The 19,620-nt window shown below is 37.1% G+C and overlaps 1 protein-coding gene across 2 annotated transcripts; it reads right to left on the bottom strand.

Moving 5' to 3' along the window:
* Nucleotides 1–314: 314 nt before the first annotated feature.
* LOC146467805 (coronin-1B-like) lies at nt 315–19,164 on the bottom strand. 2 transcript variants are annotated; one of them, XM_085125229.1, is made up of 10 exons: nt 18,572–19,164; nt 14,224–14,658; nt 11,826–11,945; nt 9,128–9,232; nt 8,280–8,486; nt 7,165–7,379; nt 6,308–6,503; nt 5,189–5,293; nt 3,938–4,062; nt 315–2,790 (listed from the first exon to the last, which is right to left on the bottom strand). In XM_085125229.1, the coding sequence occupies exons 1-10, from the start codon at nt 18,782–18,784 to the stop codon at nt 2,775–2,777; spliced, it is 1,737 nt and encodes a 578-aa protein (XP_084981355.1). In that variant the 5' UTR covers nt 18,785–19,164; the 3' UTR covers nt 315–2,774. The 2 variants fall into 2 exon arrangements, with proteins under 2 accessions (XP_084981355.1, XP_084981356.1); XM_085125230.1 differs by having other exon boundaries at nt 315–2,804; nt 18,572–19,154.
* Nucleotides 19,165–19,620: the final 456 nt, after the last annotated feature.

The following is a 19,620-nucleotide window of genomic DNA, read 5'->3' as shown; positions in this document are numbered from 1 at the left end:
AAAATAAAATAAATACATTTGCGAGATGATCGAACACGACAAAAATGTGGTAAAATGAAACTTTAACCTATTCACTCATTCGCAACAAGAGCTTCATGTAACACGGCGGACGTTTCCACCTTTTGTGTTCGTGAATGGAATTCCGATGAAAAATACTGATCACAGCTTTCCTGTGGTAGTTTATTGCCTCGTATGGGGTAGTTCCAACGTTTCAGTCTGTAAATGAAAACCTGAAGTGTGAAACTTCACATGAAAGTGACTGAGCAGTATTTTCATGTTTTGCTGACTTGTACTTTGTACAACACGTTCTAATGTTTGAGTCTGTAACTGAATGAAATCCTAAATTTATGACAAACCAAATGAATGCTATCCAGCCACATTTTCCAAAGAGAATAAAAAAGGATTCTAAGCGAAAATGCGCAATTATTAGTGAGCTTACGCAACAGGACGGCTGAGGGAAGGGGACGGTGAAGTATCGTTGTGTGACCAACATGACATCTTAGCACCTTCACATTTTTAGGCGATTTTCGAGTAAAACTGGTCTTCTCTGATCTGTGACAACGTAAAAACCACGAGCGGTAGGAATGTTGCAATCTAGAGTCATGAAAACTTGGCCGTCACGTTGGTCACACAAGGACAATTTGCCGTCCCACCACATCAGCCGTCCTGTTGCGAAACTCGCTATTGTTGGTCAGTCCGGAGGACGTCTAACTATCAGTAAACTCTCTTTCTCCTTAGAGTTCAATTTAAAAAACAATGATCACATTCCTTGGGACAAGTGGGAAACTAAACCGCATCAAGCGAAACTATCGTTTGTGGTCAAGTCACATTATTAAACTTCATTTATCGACTCAAAACTTATGCATACACAACCAGCTGCTAGCAACTTCCTGTTAACATTAACCCATGGTCCATTGAGAAACCACGTTTAAAGGTGTTTATCTACAAATTCTCAACATGCTTTTAGAATTGAGTATATTGGCGATGAAGAAAACAACAACAACAACAACAACAACAACAACTAAATTCTCAGCACAACAGAAAGAAAAACATCGGTTGAAAAATGGTTAAAAACTTGCTTTAAACTTGTTCATACCTATGAACCTTTCGATGGAAATAACAAAAAAGAAGACGAAAAATTTTAATTTGCGAATTTAAGTCATATCAATATAAATTTTCCATCAGACATAATCTGAAATATCTGTCAGTTTTCTCTTTGCACTGACCGTTAGTGCGAAGAGTGTTATTGGTATGAAGTCAAAAAAGTTATTGTATAGTCTATAGCACTTTCCTTAACCCTTAACCCCTAACAGTGATCAAAAGCAAATTTCTCCTTGTAATATCAATGCTTATTCAACTCCTGAGGTCATGGGAATTAAGGATATGATCATCCAACGTGAATTTTCTTGATATTTTAATAACTTCTCCCAGTACTTTTATAAGAAAAGTACGGGGACAAGATAGGAGAATTTGTTCTTTGATATTAGGGGTTCAAGGGTTAAACATCGGAGCCAGGTTGTTCGGAAGCTGATTAACGTTAATCCCCGATTAAGAATTAACCGAGGTTTTCATCTCGCTTATTAAAAAATGGTTTTGAAAGCTTATTTTAAGCTAGCGGTATAGAAAAGTCTAAGTCAAAACTGAGGAACAAAAATCTTATTGCAGAGTCTTTAATGATAAGTCATTAAACTCGAATCAAAGTTCACGTTAACCCAGGATTAGCTTAATCGGGCTTTGGACAACTGGGTCCAGGTATCCTAACAGTACGAACCAAAGCAACTCTTCTTTTGGAATGCTTTTAAGCAGTGAAGTGAAGTTCCTTATAAACTAAATGTTTTTTTACAACAATTTATTTTCAAGTAAGAAACACTTTGAGAGACGTTGTTGGCATACTGTTACACGAAGCCTTCTTTTCTACGGCAAAAAGTTCAATATGATTAAAATATGGAAGTTTACCTATGAAATGTAAAAAAGCGCCAGCCAATCAAAAAAGGAACGCCACAGTATCCAAGCATAAAAACTATTAATGTTTTTGTTTTGTTATCTTCGACGTACATGTACATTTAGTTTTTCAATTTCATAGTTCTAAGGTACATTTCCTATGTAAAAAAGCACACCACCAACAAGTTAAAACTGTCTCTACTAGGACCAGTATAAGATTGTGAGTGATTTAACAAGTCAAGTAAATTAAGAATTTTCTAGATATTTGATTTCATATGCACTTTAAAACAATCGCGTTTGTCGTGATAATTTTCCTATTTTTTTTCCAGTGACCATGGGCAATCACATCTACACTACTTTCACATGGTTAAATAATTTTATACCCCTACTTCAGCTTGATCAAACATGTACATAACATAGCCTTTTTTTTAATTTACGCTAAAGTGAAAAATAGCTTACAACAGTGTTACAACCTACACTTAAATAGACAAGAGGAAATACCATTGTACAAAAAAACGCCCGTTTAAAGGACATAAATTAAAATAAAACTTTTAACACCTTCTTCTCATTTATTTTTGCGATGAAAAAGGATGACGCTCAACTTTTCCAAATATTTTAGGAAATGAGCCCCTATTTTAACTAACATTATGAAAATAAAACAACATAAAATATGATACTGGTAATGATTACGCACAAAAATGAATGAGAATAATTACACTGAGTGGGAAGGCTGCCCAAGCTGATTAAAGATACGGAATCACAAAATAACGCTGCAGTTGCAAAATCAACCATGTTTTTTTAACGTTCATCAGCTATTGCTTGTCTTTGTTATATCACCTAGGTTTGGACCTATCCGCTAACGTCTGAAAATAGAATAGAAAAACAATGCCTGTGATTGAAAATAATTGTAAGACCTAATAAATGCAGTTGATATTAAGAGCCAACACTACCATACATACACTAGGAGACCTTCAAGCATGCACACAACCTACAGTGTATCACCTGCATGTATTCTTAGAGCTCATAAGCATTGCATGGCCAACTCAAGGTACGTTCAGAGAGCACCTTTAAAGGCCCGTTAAACGGTTTCAACATTTCCTTCAACATGCATTCAACACAGTTGTTGAACCAAATGTCGGGGGCGTTTGAACAGGTCGTTCAACATTGTTGAAAGCATAAAAAAAACGTTGAAAGCTTGTTGAAAGTCTTTGAATCAAATTTAAATTGGTTTAAACTTTCATTCAACATCGCTTCAATATTTCCTTTGTCTTGAAAATGCTAAATGACGTTGAAACCGTTTGAATACTACATTCATCCAACATTTGCCCAACAGCGTTGGGCGAATGTTGAAATCGTTTAAACGGGCCTTAAAACCCTACATGTATATCCAAACAACAACTGTGTGAGCCGTGGCAGTTGAACCTGATATGCCGGGAAATACAACTACTTACAAGTTAGAGGAGGTCAGCTAACGAAAGGTCACAAAAGTCTTAACGCATTGAGCCACACTTACCTTGAATTTTGCATCCTCTTGAACTTTAGGCTACATGAAGGTCCCAAGCATTTGTGCAGTAACACCCTTGTTTGGCCCATTATTTAAATGTTATTGCGTTTGACGTAGAAAGTTCTAATTGCGTTAGGTGTCGAGATTGTATGGGACAATGAACGAATGCATCTTGGGACGCGTATCTGGCACCCCGCGCATATTTTGCAGGGGCGGATGACAACATCACCAACTTGGCAAAGGAGAGAGAGCCTGGGATTGAGATCATCGAACGCAACTCCCTAATCTTTGATTATTACTAGTTTAGTGCTTGTTAAGTGTACAATAAAATAAAGTAAAGTAAGTTGTTCAATATGTACATGAAAAACTGAAAAATACAAGTTACGAAATACTTATGGAAGGGCAGGACCAAAACCAAACTACATGTAATATGTGAGTGTTCAGCTTCCTTTTCCTTTAATTTGAGGCCAAAAACAGTTTCAGCACACTCACCTCTGGGTCTTTTCTCGCAAGTATTCGTTTTCTTTTTCAAGCTGAAATATTTTTGCATCTTTGGCTCTAATCTGAGTTTGAAGGAAAGTGATTTCATCTCTCTGGTCGCTATATGCTAGTCGTAACTAAAAACAAACAAAAGCAAAATAATCTGGTCAGTATTACAGTTGAACGAGAACCCTTGTTATTACATGAAGTAGGCTTCAAAAAACAGAAAATTTTGGTCACTCGATTTTACACGTTATTTAATATCTACATGTAATGCATACTTAACAATTATTCCACGAGCACGCGTTGGATATGAGATGATAGATAGCCAACGAGGCGCGTAGCGCCGAGTTGGCTATAATCATCTCATATCCAATAAGCGCAAGTGGAATAATTGTTTTATTAAAAACGACCGAGAAATATTGCTAGACCTTACTGATTTTGCTGTGCAACAACGACCAGAAGGCAATTTAATGGTCGCCATTTCTCGGCCATGGTATAATTGCTCATATACCATGGCCGCTAAGCCAATCAAATCCCTCGAATTGCATTATACAATGATGCAGTTTTTAATAAATAATATTATACATAATGTTGACCTGCTGCAAGGTTATAGCCAGCAGGGTGTCAAAATTTCACCAGAAAATTGTACCAGACACGTGCTGCTTGGACACACAGGTTTTGATTCCTGGCAAAAATCCTGATGTTTGGTGAATGGTGTTCAACGCAGATCATCTGTGGACAGTATTCTAAACCTTCACGCATTGTGGCAGTATGGTTGAGTGGTTGTAGGGTGGTTGACTTCAAACCCATAGGTTCCAGGTTCAAAATTAATCCAACTCTATTCTTGAATACAACACACTTAAAATGGTCTAAGAAATGAATGAATCCTGACTTTGTTACAGAATTACACACTTTCAAAGCCCGATTATGCTAATCCTGGATTAACAAGAATTTGGTTCAAGCTTAATTACACAACAATACAGATTTTTCAAAAAGATTTTTGTTCCTCAGTTGTGACATTGACTTTTCTTAACGAAGGAGCAGAAAACCTTGGTTAACTTTGAATCGTGGATTAACGTTAATTGGCTTTCAAACAACTGGGTCCAGATGTAGAAAGGTGTACATGTAACGTGGTATGGCTGAAGAAAGCACAGATTTGCTGGCCAGAATGGCTATTTGTGCAATAGAAAGCCATGTCTTTTGACCCCAGCCTTGATCCAGGCTAAGATAAACAACAGCACAAGAGTACCAATGACTTACAGTTTCAATATCCCAGTTTGCCAAATCCCCAGAGCGCCTGTCTCCGCTGGATCTTCTTTTCTCTGAAGATGAGCTTCTTCTAGTTGGTACAGCTTTGGCTGTGACCTAAAATGGAAAAACAGAAAATAAACTTAAACAACTCTGCACATACTGAGGAGGTTACACAAGTACCAGTAATTGGCTACTTCAGGGGGGACCATCTTAAAGTTCCAGTTTCGGTAGGTTTTTTTTTCTTTCAGCTTTATTGGCCAATTAATTAAAAAACAACAAACTATAAAAATGAGAGAAAGAAATATGAAAAGAAAGACCAGAAGGGTTAGCGCGAAAGGGTATGATAGCCATGTGAGGCGCAACCCCAACCTCAGAAAAATCAAGTAAAAACTACCACGGTGGCTCGGGGAGTCATGGGAGAGGAACCAGGTGCAAGGCATGTCTTTTCCAAAGGTGGTAATGAGCTAATCTTAGCCAGGTATTAAAGCATAGAGCCCATACAATCTTTTGTATTTACTGCTCTAGTTGAGGTTGGCTTTTCCTTAAACCAAACTCTGTTTTGGAGGCTGGTCCAAGTGATCTTCCGTAAGTATGCTAAAGATCAAGACCATCTGTATACAGCTATTTCAATTAACGTTGTCGGATCAAAGCTTAAAGCTTAAAGACATCTTCAAAGAGGCTGCCACCTCATGCATTTGATATCCTAACATTTCTTTCATCCAAATGGCTCGCCATCGTATATCTTCACTGGACGGACAAGGCGTAGCTGATTTGATGAACTTATTCATAAAAAATCCACAGAATCTTGAGGTCTTGTCTTATAGCTTTATACTTTGATCCGACATAGCTGTACATATATCTAAAGAATGAAAGATCTGGCTTAGTTCTCGTATGAATAAAAAAAAGTATGAACATAAGATTTATTTATACTGTAGAATCTCATTGTGCTGTGAAGAAACACCAATCAGACATGATGTGACTACACTGCACATCCTAGCAGTCATAAATATCCTTGCACAGGTTTATACTAAGTACTGCCCTCCATATGCATGTAGGAGTCCTAAGAAACACTATAAAAGTTAGAAAATATTCTATATAATCGTATACATAAATTATTTTAAGCAGTACCTGAATTGGGTCTCTGTGTTTGTTTTCAGCTGGCATACTTGACACTTCAGTTGCCTTGACATAATGAATGTCTCTGTCCCCATTTTGGCCTCGTGTGGGTACATGGTTTGCCTCAGGTGGATGTACATGGCGCTGCTCCTCGTTTCTGCTGCTCACTCTCACTGGTGATTTCGGTGGTGACTCAGAACTTGGGCTTCTGTCATATAAAAAAAAAAACTTTAATTACAAAAAGTTTTGTTTGAATAATCTTTCAGACAAAAATGATGTTCAAAAAAAATTTTGCTGTCTGAAGAAAAAAACACCCTCTCACTGAATGCTTGCAAATGACGTCCTTTTTAAGCATTAATTACAAAAGCAAGGCTTGCAAAGACGCTTGACAATGTGACTGGGACAGCAGATATCTTACCCAAAGTTTTTACTTCTTCAAACCGAACAGTAGGGTTTATGAATTTCAACACAATCCAAAACATTATTGTTCACTAGCCAAGATGAATATATATGTAGTCAGTCATATAACTAACTTACTAACATGAAGAGATGTGTGAAATCTGGGGTGCTTACCATTTACATGGAAAACCCGGAAATTCCAGTTGGAAAATCAAATGGTACGCATCATTCCATTTGGAGTACTTCTGAAATTATGGGCTTCTGGTCAAAGTGATGCATTTTTATTATTCCTTTTGGGATTTACAGCTGATGTTCACACATTTTGCATGTTATCCATCTTCTGTTAAGACTAGCTAAATCATTTCATATTATGCGGAAAATTTCCATCTGGGTGGTTTGGGTAAATGATAAGCACCCCTGATTCCTGATGGCAATAAGACAATCTCAACTGAAAGTTACTCCATGTGTACCTGACAGTAGCTGGCCTTACACCAGACGCTTCTCTTTCTTCACTTGATCTCATATCACGTGTTTCCACCTCACCATCTTGACGAGGAAAGTCTTTTAACAAGTCGATGAGGTGAGGGTTTTTATTTAATCCCTGGTCTATCCACTCCCGAGCTTTCATGGAAGGCATATTTGATGGTGTTAATGGGTACAAGTCTCGCTGTATTATGCCCGATTGCTGAAACAAGAAACAAGTAAAATTTAAAATACATTCAAGTAATGATGAAATATAATGGTAATGAGTTAAGAAAATTAGTAGAAATGTTTGCTACAAATCATAGCTACAAGATAAGATGTTGTTCAAAGGAAGATGCAAATAAACACATTTCAACGAATATAAAAAAAGAGATTGTCACTCCAGACTACAGTCAAGTTATCTCAAAACCCCTTGAAGTGGATACATTATTTACAGCCAAGGATGGCCATCAGTTATAGCAGACTACACAGAACAGGAAACACAGGAAAGTGACACTGACTTAATGTTAATGGGCTATGTTCACTGTATACTCCTGGGCCCAGTTGTTTAAAGCCCGATTTAGTTAATCGTGGGTTGGTGTCGGCTTTGAGTCGAGTTTAATCACCAATCAAGGGAGAATCTACCAAAAAGGTTTTTGTCCTTTAGTTTCAACTTAAACTATTATTTACCGTTAGCTGAAGATTAGCATTCAAAAACAGATTTAACAAGCGAGATGAAAATCTCTGTTAACTTTCAATCATGGATTAACGTTAATCGGGTTTCAAACAACCGGGCCCCGAGGAATAACGGTCCTTTAGTCTCAAATGTGAAAAAGGTACCAAATGTCTCTAAAAATATCAAATTCAGGCAACTCAAAAAAAAAACCAGTGCACAAAGAGTGACAGTTGAACTTTACTTGAAAGTAAAATTGAGCAACGAAAAAGTACATGTACTGCAAAGGGACATAATGGGGAGGGAGGAGGGATGTGAGGGGTATACTCCTGGAAATGTTGCCTGTGGATAAGATGCCACAGCTCCCCTTCTCCCCCCTCCCACATACACTTAAAAAGGCAGGTGACTAAACATAGGGATTCAAAAAATTGTATTTTGTTCAGAACTCACTCTTCTAGGAACAGTCATAGCAATTGGCTCCACAAAGTTGTTGTTATGCAGCTTATAAAACCTATAGATCTCGCAAGTGGTCACATCCAGGCCTCTCTTGGGCATAACACCAAGCCCACGTTGAGGAGACGAACTGCGGTACTCGTTGAGAAATGTAAAGTATGGCTCTGCATCAGACACTTCATAATATCTAATGTTACCATCACCCTGCAAAAGGAAATTATGATAAATTTCTCTTATTAACGCAATGAAAACTGCAAAGTGTTCTGACTGACAGCAGACTCTATGAATTTCTGGTGTACTACTGTTTTATCAATCACAGATACTTGCAAACACTTTAGAAATGCATGACAGTAAAAATCTGTGAGGACAGGCCAGGGGCTATGAAATTAAAAGCTGCAGCTTCAAGGATATTATTGTTACATATAAATACAGTGCAAAGAAAAAATAATTATTGTTACCACTTTTGATTTAAAAATGATAGAATTTCATGGATATCACCTTAATAACCAATTAGAATCCACGGTATACTAAATCTTGTACTTAACATTCTTCTCTGATACTTAATGTCCAGAACAAAGTTTGTCCCTTGCAATGATGCCTTATCAACACCAAGAACAGAAACTGTCCATGTACTAGAGCACCTGTTTGATCTTGTGCACTTGTAACTCAAGCATAGCAAATCTGCAGCTTAGGCTGCAGCAAAATAAAATGTGGAAAATTATTTAATATGCTGCATGCTTATAAGCTACTTTAATATTATTACTCTCACTCAACATAAATTTTAGATATCCAATTAACATTTACATGGCTAATGACAATCATTTCCATGTGCAATTCAAAAGTACCTTTCCACCAAGAAAAACAATTTTCGTGTCGTGATCATAGTATGGAAGCAAAATTCCTGATGAAGAATCCACAGTGTCCATTTTGAGAGCTTTTTTCAAGTTTCTCTAAGAAATGAAATAAAAACAATCCATAATCAGATTAAATCACAAAAAATTATGCATGTTTATACAAACAAATATATAAATCAAAGGCTCCTGTGAGCCAACTCGTGAATGCAGATGACACATAGCAATTGAAATTTAGACGGCTACGGAAACTTCCTTGAAAGCTAAAAGAAACTATATCTTTGCCCGATTATGTAACGAAAAATAACCATTCTTGTACTCTTGTATTCTGATGCGCCGATTAAAAAAAAATCACGTGTTTTTATTATTCAAAGTTCATAGAAGCACGCCATGTGCAGCTACGTCATGCAAATTCGTGTCCCCGATAGTCCGGGGCTACTGGATTTTGCAATCAGGCTAGTGGATTCTAACCATCGCTTGCTCGATGGGCAAGTGAAGTTTTTTTGGGAATTAAAATTACAAAATTACTGTAGGGCAAGCCGATCTCACAAAGGGAAATCTGTTCAACAAAGTATCGCATTACATTTCATGCCCGACATAAATGCGTGAAATTTTTCCTTTGGAGTTCAGTCCACGTAATCCTCAAGTAAAAATAATAAACCATGACAAGTTCTTGCTAAATAAGAATTATTTATCGACCGCGTCCTTTTGCTTCCCCATAAATTACCAGTTGTAAATTTCGAAAATGAAACATTTTTCCCTCTGAAACCTCTATGAAAGCTGACAAGATGTTAAAGTGTTCATTTCACCAGAAATTTGCATAATTTTGTTTACCACGTCAATGATGCGTGACATGGCACGTTCCGCTTTCGCGTGAAAACTGACAAATTAAATTATTTTTTAATTAAATTATTTCTAAATTAAATTATTTTTAATTCTTAAAAGAAACCGCACTCTGTAGAAAAAAACGAAAAAAACCTATAACTTTGCTCAGATTCAACGAAAAATCTCCATTCTTACACTAAAATGATTGTCAAATTATTCTCTACAGAATGAATGAGAGAATTCTGACGCGTCGTGAAAAAAATTTTCACATTTTTTTTTTCACTAATTGAGTTTACGAGCCCGGACTTTCTAAAAAACTGAAAAAACTTGTAACTTTGCTCAGATTGAACGAAAAATCTCCATTCTTGCACTAAATGATCGTCAAATTATTCTCTACATATTGAATAAGAATTTCCTGATGTGCCGTGAACAACAAATGTTCGCGTGTTTTTTTCCACTAATTGAATTTAAAACTCATTCACTGCGCACGCCCGAAAGTTAACGACAAAACCGACCGACCGACCGACCGACCAACTAACCAACCAAGTCCACAGTCAACTATCGCTATAACTCGTTCATTGCGCTACGCGCATTCACGAGTTAAAAATACATGTGAACTGAAAACACAAATAACTTTATACAATGGAACCTCGCTTTTGAGATATGGCAAGGAGATAGCAAAATCATATGCTCATATCAGGATATTGTTGTAAACGAACTTTGGATTCATTTATAACTTTTGCCGGGAAACAGAATGCCGATCGTTAAATCGGGAATATCGTTAGATCGATGATGGTAAAATCAGGGTTCCACTGTACATCATTTAAGACCAGATCTTTTATTGATTGCGTCATTCTAACCACAATTGTATTTTCACATTGATTAAGATAAGTTCATGATTTTCAAACTCCCATAAAACATTTAGGGACTTTCCCTTTGTCAGAACTAGTAGCCAGCCAAACTGGTCAGTCCGCAAATCGAGTGTAGCAATTTGAAGGACTGATTCTTTGAATTCTTCGGAATGGAACATTGTGAGAGTAGTATACGCCATTTTGAAGTAATTAAAAAAGTGGCATATAAATTGCCATTCAAATTGGTGCATTCTGTTTGCGAAATGATTGAACTGACCAGCCAGTTCTGACAAAAATGGCAAGCGCCCCTAGAAACTGAATTACACAAAATTCTTCCAGTGGTCCTGATTAGAGAACTGGCTTCCTGAAAACTTTAACGACAAACTTAAGAAGATTTGAAAAGACCAATGCCTTTTGACCCCTTAAAATTCTTCTTGACTGCTAACTGGAACACTGTCTAGATACCAAAGGGTATCTGCTGACCTTTGGTAAGATGTCACTAAAAAAGGCCTCTGCTCCAGAGTACAGTGGAACCCCACTAATACGACCACCTTTGGGCCATGAAAATATCGTCGTAACAATGGGATGGTCGGATTAACGAGGTTGTAAAACTAAGAAATGGCTGGAAATTCAGTGCGTTCGGGGCACAAAAAAGTGGTTTAATAATGAGGTGGTCGTAAGGCGGGATTCCACCATCAGGGGCAGAAACCTCCTTCCCTCCAGAGAGAAAATTATTTAAAATTTAGTTTAGAATTATGCACTGTCTACAGGAATTTGAGCAAAGGATTACAATATTTAAAAAAGGACTAGTTATTCACTTCATTGACAATCAATTTCTTTTTTTTCCCCAATATATCATACTAAATAAAGGAGTTACAACCCTGGGATTCACAACAGATTCCCCCTCGTGCTCCAGTATCCACCATATCTTATTAAAAGCACTGGCGTTAACTCTGGCAGGAAATGAGGTATAATACTCAGTTACATCTGCGGGAAAAGACAAGATAATGCCTTACCACATCCCAGAGAGCTATTTGTCTCTCATTCATTCGTGAGAATCCTGTTGAAAATAGCATGTTCATGTCTCCAAGAAAAACAACATGAGATCCTTTGTTTCCTGGATGCCCCACTCCATGCTGATAATGACACACACACAAACAAAAACATTAAATCACTTACATGTAAATAATAATGATAACATCAACTGCATTGTGCAGTTCCAGTAAATATCCATACTCCCCCCAAGGAATGTGTTTTGTTTTGCATACCCTCTCCCACAGGAACTTTCAGTTAAGCTTCATACTTTGCTTCTAAAATTTTAAATTTCAGCCCTCCCCCTAGGAATTTCTGATGACCTTCCATGGGGTGGGTATGGATTTTTTGGAACTGCACATTTAAGGATGCAACACTTAACAGCCTGAAGAAGGAATATCTCAAGTTAGTGGTCCTCAAAATGCTAAATAACAGTCAGTGTAAAATAGAATGATTCAATGAGCATAAAAACATGTTTAAAACAATACGCAGTACGGAAAATTTATTAAAGCAGGTGTTAAAAGATTTTCAGGTACTTCGGTATTTGACAAGAGTTTCCAAGGGTTGTCAAAAAGCACAAAAAAAAGGCAGCCAGTAAAAATAAAGGGCTGGTCAAAGTAAGACAGTTATTTGTAAAAGTATAAACTACATGTACATGTATGTAGTAAGTAGCACTGCATGAGCTGAATCTGTTACACTTGAATATCTACTACTCCTGCGCGTCTTGTCAAACTAGCAAGGACTTTTTCAGGGTGTTCAACAAGTAAAAGTTACAAGCTTGTAATTATGCACAATATAAATCAGATTTACGTATACATTTGTAAAAGGTATGACTAAGGTGCAGCATTTGAGTGACATATTTAACATATTATACATGCCTGACATAGTTGTTTTGGAGACCAAGGATATCTGTGGTCCTGAGATCAAACTCCCACATTGTAGTGTAATATATTACTGTACAGTGAAACTTTTTTCAAGACAATTAGAAACATTTCTGGAATGTTCATTGTGTTAGAAAAGAAAACCAATCTGACAGATCTACAACCACAAGCTGTAATGGTACATGTAAATACTTATATCTGTTGTTTTTTTGTTTGTTTTTTTTTTATTTATTGTGGTTTACTGATTGGTCACAGAACAATAAACATTCCAGAAATAATATTCTCTGTGTTCACGATTTTTCTTAGTTTTGCTGTAAATATAATACACAATACACATGCATGTATGCTGCACCTTGGTCACGCCTTGCACAAACATTTTGCTTGTTTCTTATGAGTAAATTCATAAAAAATTATGTTGTGTATTATAAAGACAAAATTTCATCTTTCACTTGTTAAACTCCCTAATGAAGGCCATGCTAGTCAGATGAAACACGTAGGAAAAGTAAACAAGTGTTACAAATTCAACTCCCCCTCCCCCCAATGTGGCTGCTCACTAGTCAAGCCTTCCAAAAAATCCACTATCCCTGAGGTTTAAATGAGCTTCATATGATGGAAGCTAAGTGTGGAACATGAATAAACAACAGCCAGCATACACATTGTTCAGGGGAGGGGAGGGGAGCTGCTTACTGTACATTCAGTATTTATGTTGGCAAAGGTCAGGGTTGATTCGGGTATCTAGAAACCTGAGACCTAAGACCTGGAAACTAAGACCAGGAAAAGTAGGACGTGAGTTATTCTGTGAATCACTCTTTGAATTAAAAAAATAATAACCATGCTTCAACTTCAGGCTATATCTAAATTACTGCTTTTCTGAACGATTTTAAGGGGGAAAACTTCAACTGTCCAGTTTTTTTTTTGTGTTTGTGTTGCATGTTGTCACCATTTTTGGCAAAAATTGGAAACAAGTTATGATTGGTAAGCAGGGTTGCAGGTAGGCTGGGAGCATCCGAAAGCTTTTGTTCCCTTTTCGAGCTTGCTTGGAGATGAAATGAAGCTACGCAGGATGGGTTGGCAAGAAAAAAGATCAAATATGAAAATTCTAACTAGGATCATTGGAAGAATAAACTTTTTGTGCAAATTTATTTCCTGTGTTTGCTGGTTGTCTCAGGCTACAGAAATTAACTCTTGGGTTGATTAGGAGAAATTTTATCTTTTACTGGGATGGTAATTCTTCGACATCAAAGGAATGCAAGATTAAAAACAAAAACATCATTCTTTACTGGTGGCTAACTGTAATAGTTTTATTGCTGAGATCTGAGGTAAATGATGGCAAATTTTTATGTTCGAACTGATGAAATTCTGCCACTTAAACTATTTGAAGAGAAGTGGAACACACTTTAATTTTTTTTTTTTTTGGAAAAAATATAGGTTGAAGTGTTAGGCGACCTTTTCCACCACAATTTACGGTTAAACTATTGTCATGGAGATGAGATGAACTTACCGCAACGAGTCTTCCTGCTCTGGGATCTATCACTCTGATCTTCTTGTCTTTACAAGTGGATGCTAGTAAACTACCGTTATAGTTGAAAGACAATGAAAAAATAGTATCAGGATGTCCCTTGAGAATTGTTGCTGCTTCCCTGTCATCAACAATATCCCAAATTCTCACTTCACTGTCATGTGCAGCGCTGGCAATAACTCCTTCAGCACAAGGATGCCATCGAATAATGTTGACTTTACGAGTGTGCCCCCTTAAATCAACTAAGTATTCATCAAGGTCCATTGAAAGGCCATCTTCAGGAATATGCCATATTTTGATGGAGCCATCTTCCGAACTGGAGGCTATTTCTTGGTCGTTGAATGGATTCCATTCTATATCTAATACAGGTCGACCGTGGCCTGTAACTTTTGGGGCATCTATAGGAACACGCCCAACCTGCAATCAACAAGAAACATCAGTGTTTGTTCATGAATGCAAATGCTAACCTACAATCTTGGACAATTGAAATGAAAAATTAAGAGTTCCCCTCACCATTTCAATGACAGAAAAATGGCGCATTTTGCTTTGCACGCTAATTCATCATTGATTTTTTTGGGAGAGGGGGGAGGTTTTATTTTGTCCAAGATTGTAGCACACACATTCATCAAACTTGATGACTTCAACCATATGCTTTACTCACCAAACTTTCATGCAACTTGAACACAGTTTTCTTTATACAGTTTATAGTATCCAAAACAGTTTTCTTGTGATCATAAATGTATTTTGTTTGTACATGCCTACAGTAACTGTACCTGGCACCCTTTTAAAATCAAAAAAGATGGGCCAAGGCCTATGGGTCCTGATGGGCCAGTGATTTTTGTTTTGTTATATTATTTATTTATTTATTTACTTATTTATTTATTTATTTATTTATTATCATTTTTTGGGGGGCGGGGGAAGGTATAAAGACTTCTACTAACTAGCCTGTGAGCAAGCTCTCTAATTGGAACTTCATGCAAGATTTATTTGGTGCACCATCAGCAAGTGAGGCAAATGTCTCAAGAGGATTGGGGCACTGGCATGAGCTTGCTTATGAAGTTTAGATACAAAAGGTTATTTCCTAAGTAAATCATACTAAAACCTGTAATTTTATACATTTGAATAACTAACTTAGGTAATGCCATGTATAGATATGGAATAGACTACGAGTAGTCCCCCATTTTTCCTCAGGGATAGTAGGGCGAGCGAAATGCGAGCGCGCGTGAAAATCACCCCACACGAGAAAAGGCACGTGTGGCATTTTCTCGCGTGGGGTGATTTTCATGCGCGCTCGCGTTTCGCTTGCCCTACTATCCCTGAGGAAAAATGGGGGACTACTCGTAGTCTGGATATGGACATACCTGAATAAATTGTTGTTGTTGTTGTTGTTGCATGCTACCTAATGAATTTTGACCCACATATACCCAAAAGAACCTGATAGCCACTGCCAACATGAGAAAATAAATGTGCAGGTCCATACAACTTTTTTAACAAGTCTATGTACGATGTACCTAACTAGTTCAGACAATAGTAAATATGTGTCCTTATCACAGAGGTTCCCTTAACAAAATATAAGTGCACTGGAAATAAAACTACGGTTCAGGACTGGTAATTAAAACACTTTTAGCAAATAAAATAAAAGTAATTTATTTGTTGACTGTCATAATAATATTATAGTGTCCATAAAAGGTCAAGGTTATGTGAATTTGCTGTCTGACATGTCTGTCATCTTTATTATAGATGGAATGTATTATATTTAGGTCTCCTTTGCACAAAATGCATCCTGATGGTGATTTTGTCAGCACGAAGGAAACTATCTGTAACAGAGATACCCATGTTAGAGAGGTGCCCTTTAGGAGAGATTCAGCTGCAGGAAATTATTAGATCTTTGAAGGCACCCAAATTTTTCTGCTGCTTACATTCCACATCATCAAATGAATACAGATCTTTTGTAATTATTCACTGGATATGAGTAGCCTGCATAACAGCCATTTAGTTAACTGAGCATGAAGTGCAAGACACAAGCTTGGGGTGTGAGGCCAGAAGAAAACAAAATAGTTTCTATTTCCCTTCGGTATCATGCATCACGCTTAGCTAAATAAACATCTGTTATGCAGGCTACATATGACTGAACTTTATTAAGCAACAGGAAGGCTGAAGTTGGAGAACAGTAACACCCAATTCCCGATGCTTTTAATATGCACTTTTCAACTTTAAATGATATCCTATGAATGTTATGACATGGAAATAACAGGAGGTAAGCAAGTTAAAATCAAGAATCACATACAGCTGGTCACACAAGATTAACTTGCCATTCTTCCCACTCCTGCTCTGCAGGAGAGCCACAGTGCAGAAGATGTGAACTGGGTAAAAAAAATTGGTAACTAAAAACATTATGCCTAACATTCTGTACAAGTCTAGCACAACATTCTTTTTCTGCTGCTTGGAAACAAAGGGATTTTTGAGAAAGATGTAACATTTTCATGTCATAAGAATGGAATCTTCTTAATTACATGTACATTATCGGGAAAAAATTTTTTACCACTTTTCTTTACTTTTCACCAAAGGACTCCTGTCAGGACTTGCTTTATCGATATTAATCAGTGTATTGGTCAAGTGTTCTTTTAACAAACAATATCATTACTCTGATCATGGAAAACATAAGGTGCAGAACAAACGCCCAGCTAGTATAAATGAATTGAAACTGCTGACTGCTTTTAAACGAGCCCTTGACGATAATTTGTATGTATGTATGGGGGTGTGTGTATGTGATAATAATTTGTATGTACAGTATGTATGTTAGGAGTGCGAAATGCTAAATTTGAGACTTTCCGAAAACACAAGATATTTAACCTTTTTTCTGTAAGCCCACGACTTTCTTAGCTATAAGAAAAGAAATCGAGACTACCAGATGCCTCAAGACTTTCCAAAACAGCGAGAATGGCATTTTTTCCACGCACCCAAGCCTTTCTTAGCTAATATAAGAAAAGAAATTGGGACTACCAGATGCTTTGGAAAAAATCAAGTCTGCAAGACCCTAGAAATTTGACATTTATTCTTGTGAGACCTTCATTTCACTACCCTTTGGTATTCTCTACATGTTTGTTAAGATACTCTATTAATAGCATAGACTTCAATTTTGTTTTAACTAAACATACGGCACAGGCAGGAAATATATATTAAGACTTAATATATGCTAGACACCCCACACTACGCCACAAGCCACGATATTAGAAAGCTGCTAGCCATGAGTGTGTATCCGGATTAGCAAACAAATCAAAACAAAACTTTAGTCCCATGGATATAAAGTTACCTGTCTGTGGAACAACAAGCCTTTCAAAATTTTATCTTGTAATCGACCAAAAACATTTCAGGCACTTTATGAAAACAAACTCTTTAGAAGTTCGTGCACAAATTCTGTAGTCTTTATTTATTCATTTGATAAAACGACGGCAGATTACCGAGGTCGCTAAAAGTTAACAGAAGTTAATACTAAAATCAATGTTGAAAAATGACGGGTGTTTTTTGTTTCATCCTTAAACGAAATACATGCAAGCTTGTTTTGTTGTGAAAAGTCTTAAGACTCAGTACAAATTGAATTTTCCCACAGGACACGGTTCACGACTTCTAAAACGTCCCACCTAAATACATCTTCGAGAATTCAAATTTGCATTTACAACAAAAATAATCTGTTCGGCGGTGGCAGACACACAATAAAGCAATCTTAGCATGTCGTTATGCATAAAGAGACTGTGGAAACATGTAATTAGCGATTTCCAATCGTGCTACTTTCAATGTGAAATCACACCGCTTTCTTGTGGCTTAACAGGGAATTTGCAATGTTTCAAAATAGAAGCAATCAAAGTGCTTTTTAATTGCCAACGGAGGTTTCCCAATTTCCATCTGTTTTCTTCTCCTTGCTATGCGCGTATAAATTAAATACGCATCTTTGCGTCACTAGAAAAATTGTCATCAACACAATTGATTGTCCCCTTACACCAAGTCTGGAAAATTCTGATGCTTTTTAAATACCAGCCGATGTGGCGGCTTACAAAGAATCGAATTAATTACCATGATAAGTGAGAATACAACGCCAAACTTTGCATCAAGGGTAACGCTAGAGTTTGTGAAGCCGATCACGACATTTACGGGGCATTTCGCCATGTATACAACGAAATAGAGTCTACTTGAAAAGCCTCAGCAAACAGCAAGTATTGAGGTTATTTGAACAGCAAACCGACGCGAAGATGGTTTATCTTGGAACGTCAAAAGCGTTTATAAACGCCATGCAAGTGCTGTGTTTTCGAACACAAATAATAAACAAGCTCACCTGGTCTAGAGGTAGAACTAAAAATGTTCCACCACCGCTTGACTCCACTACCACTGCAAGGAATTTAGGATTCACTGCACAAAGATTGCCTCCTTCTGTCGAATGACTTGATAATCGGATCGCTTCATAACACTTCTCTTTCTTGTACGGGTTTCCAAATACATGCTTAAACTTGGAGGAGCGAGGCACTTTGAAGGATCCCCTGGAAGACATGTTCGCTCGAACGCCGCCAAAACTCACTTAACAAAACCAATGATGCTACCGTCTCGCTTTTCAGCTGTCGGGTACGGTGTTTTAACGCTACATAAACGACTCTGAGCAAACAAACTAATTGCACACGCCAAAATACTATCGCCAACAGTCTGCTAATCTGTTCTCCACTTGGATTGGCGTGATGTCTTCTTCTTCGCCTGGGTATGCTGCCCATAAAAGAGGTATTGTGATTGGTCACATTTTACAATACGGAATAATAGACCCATTGTTATTGGTGGATTTTGACACCCGCGAAAATATTCCTCCCGCTCTCTCGGAAACTGCAGTAAAAAAAATTTCATGTTACAACTGTTTACAGTTTACGGTCTTTAGCATCTCTGTTTCGTTCCCAAGCGATATGAAACCAAGAAATGAGATGATAATTTGAGGAAATATTGAATTTATTATACATCAAATGGTTTGCAAAAACCGCGAAACAAATAGGATTCTATTGTTTATTCAAGGTTGCTTGCGTTTGCGGCCGCACATTGTCGCAAAAAATTTGAGAGTGTGGCGCGGTGAATCAAATATGCTATGAAATATAGTATACTAACCAGTTTTCTTCACGCCGTATCCTGCAATCTATTTGATCGTCTGGAAAAGGCTAATTATTGTTTGCCTTTGTTTAATATTTAGTTTCTTTTTTTCCGTGATATTTTAGTTGCGTGTTTTTATAGTTTTTCCTGTCCAATACAGAAAATTACAGTCTATTATATGTATACAGAAATTATCTGAAGTTCTTGCTAGGGTCCTCTTTAAAAAAAAGGATAGTTCTGGTATTTGTGTACAATTGTTAT

This window comes from Pavona decussata, unplaced genomic scaffold, assembly GCF_977016875.1.
Source record: "Pavona decussata unplaced genomic scaffold, jaPavDecu1.1 SCAFFOLD_134, whole genome shotgun sequence".
Taxonomy (NCBI): Eukaryota; Metazoa; Cnidaria; class Anthozoa; order Scleractinia; family Agariciidae; genus Pavona; species Pavona decussata.
Note: the sequence above shows the minus strand (reverse complement) of the source record. Positions and strands in the feature narration are given on the sequence as shown.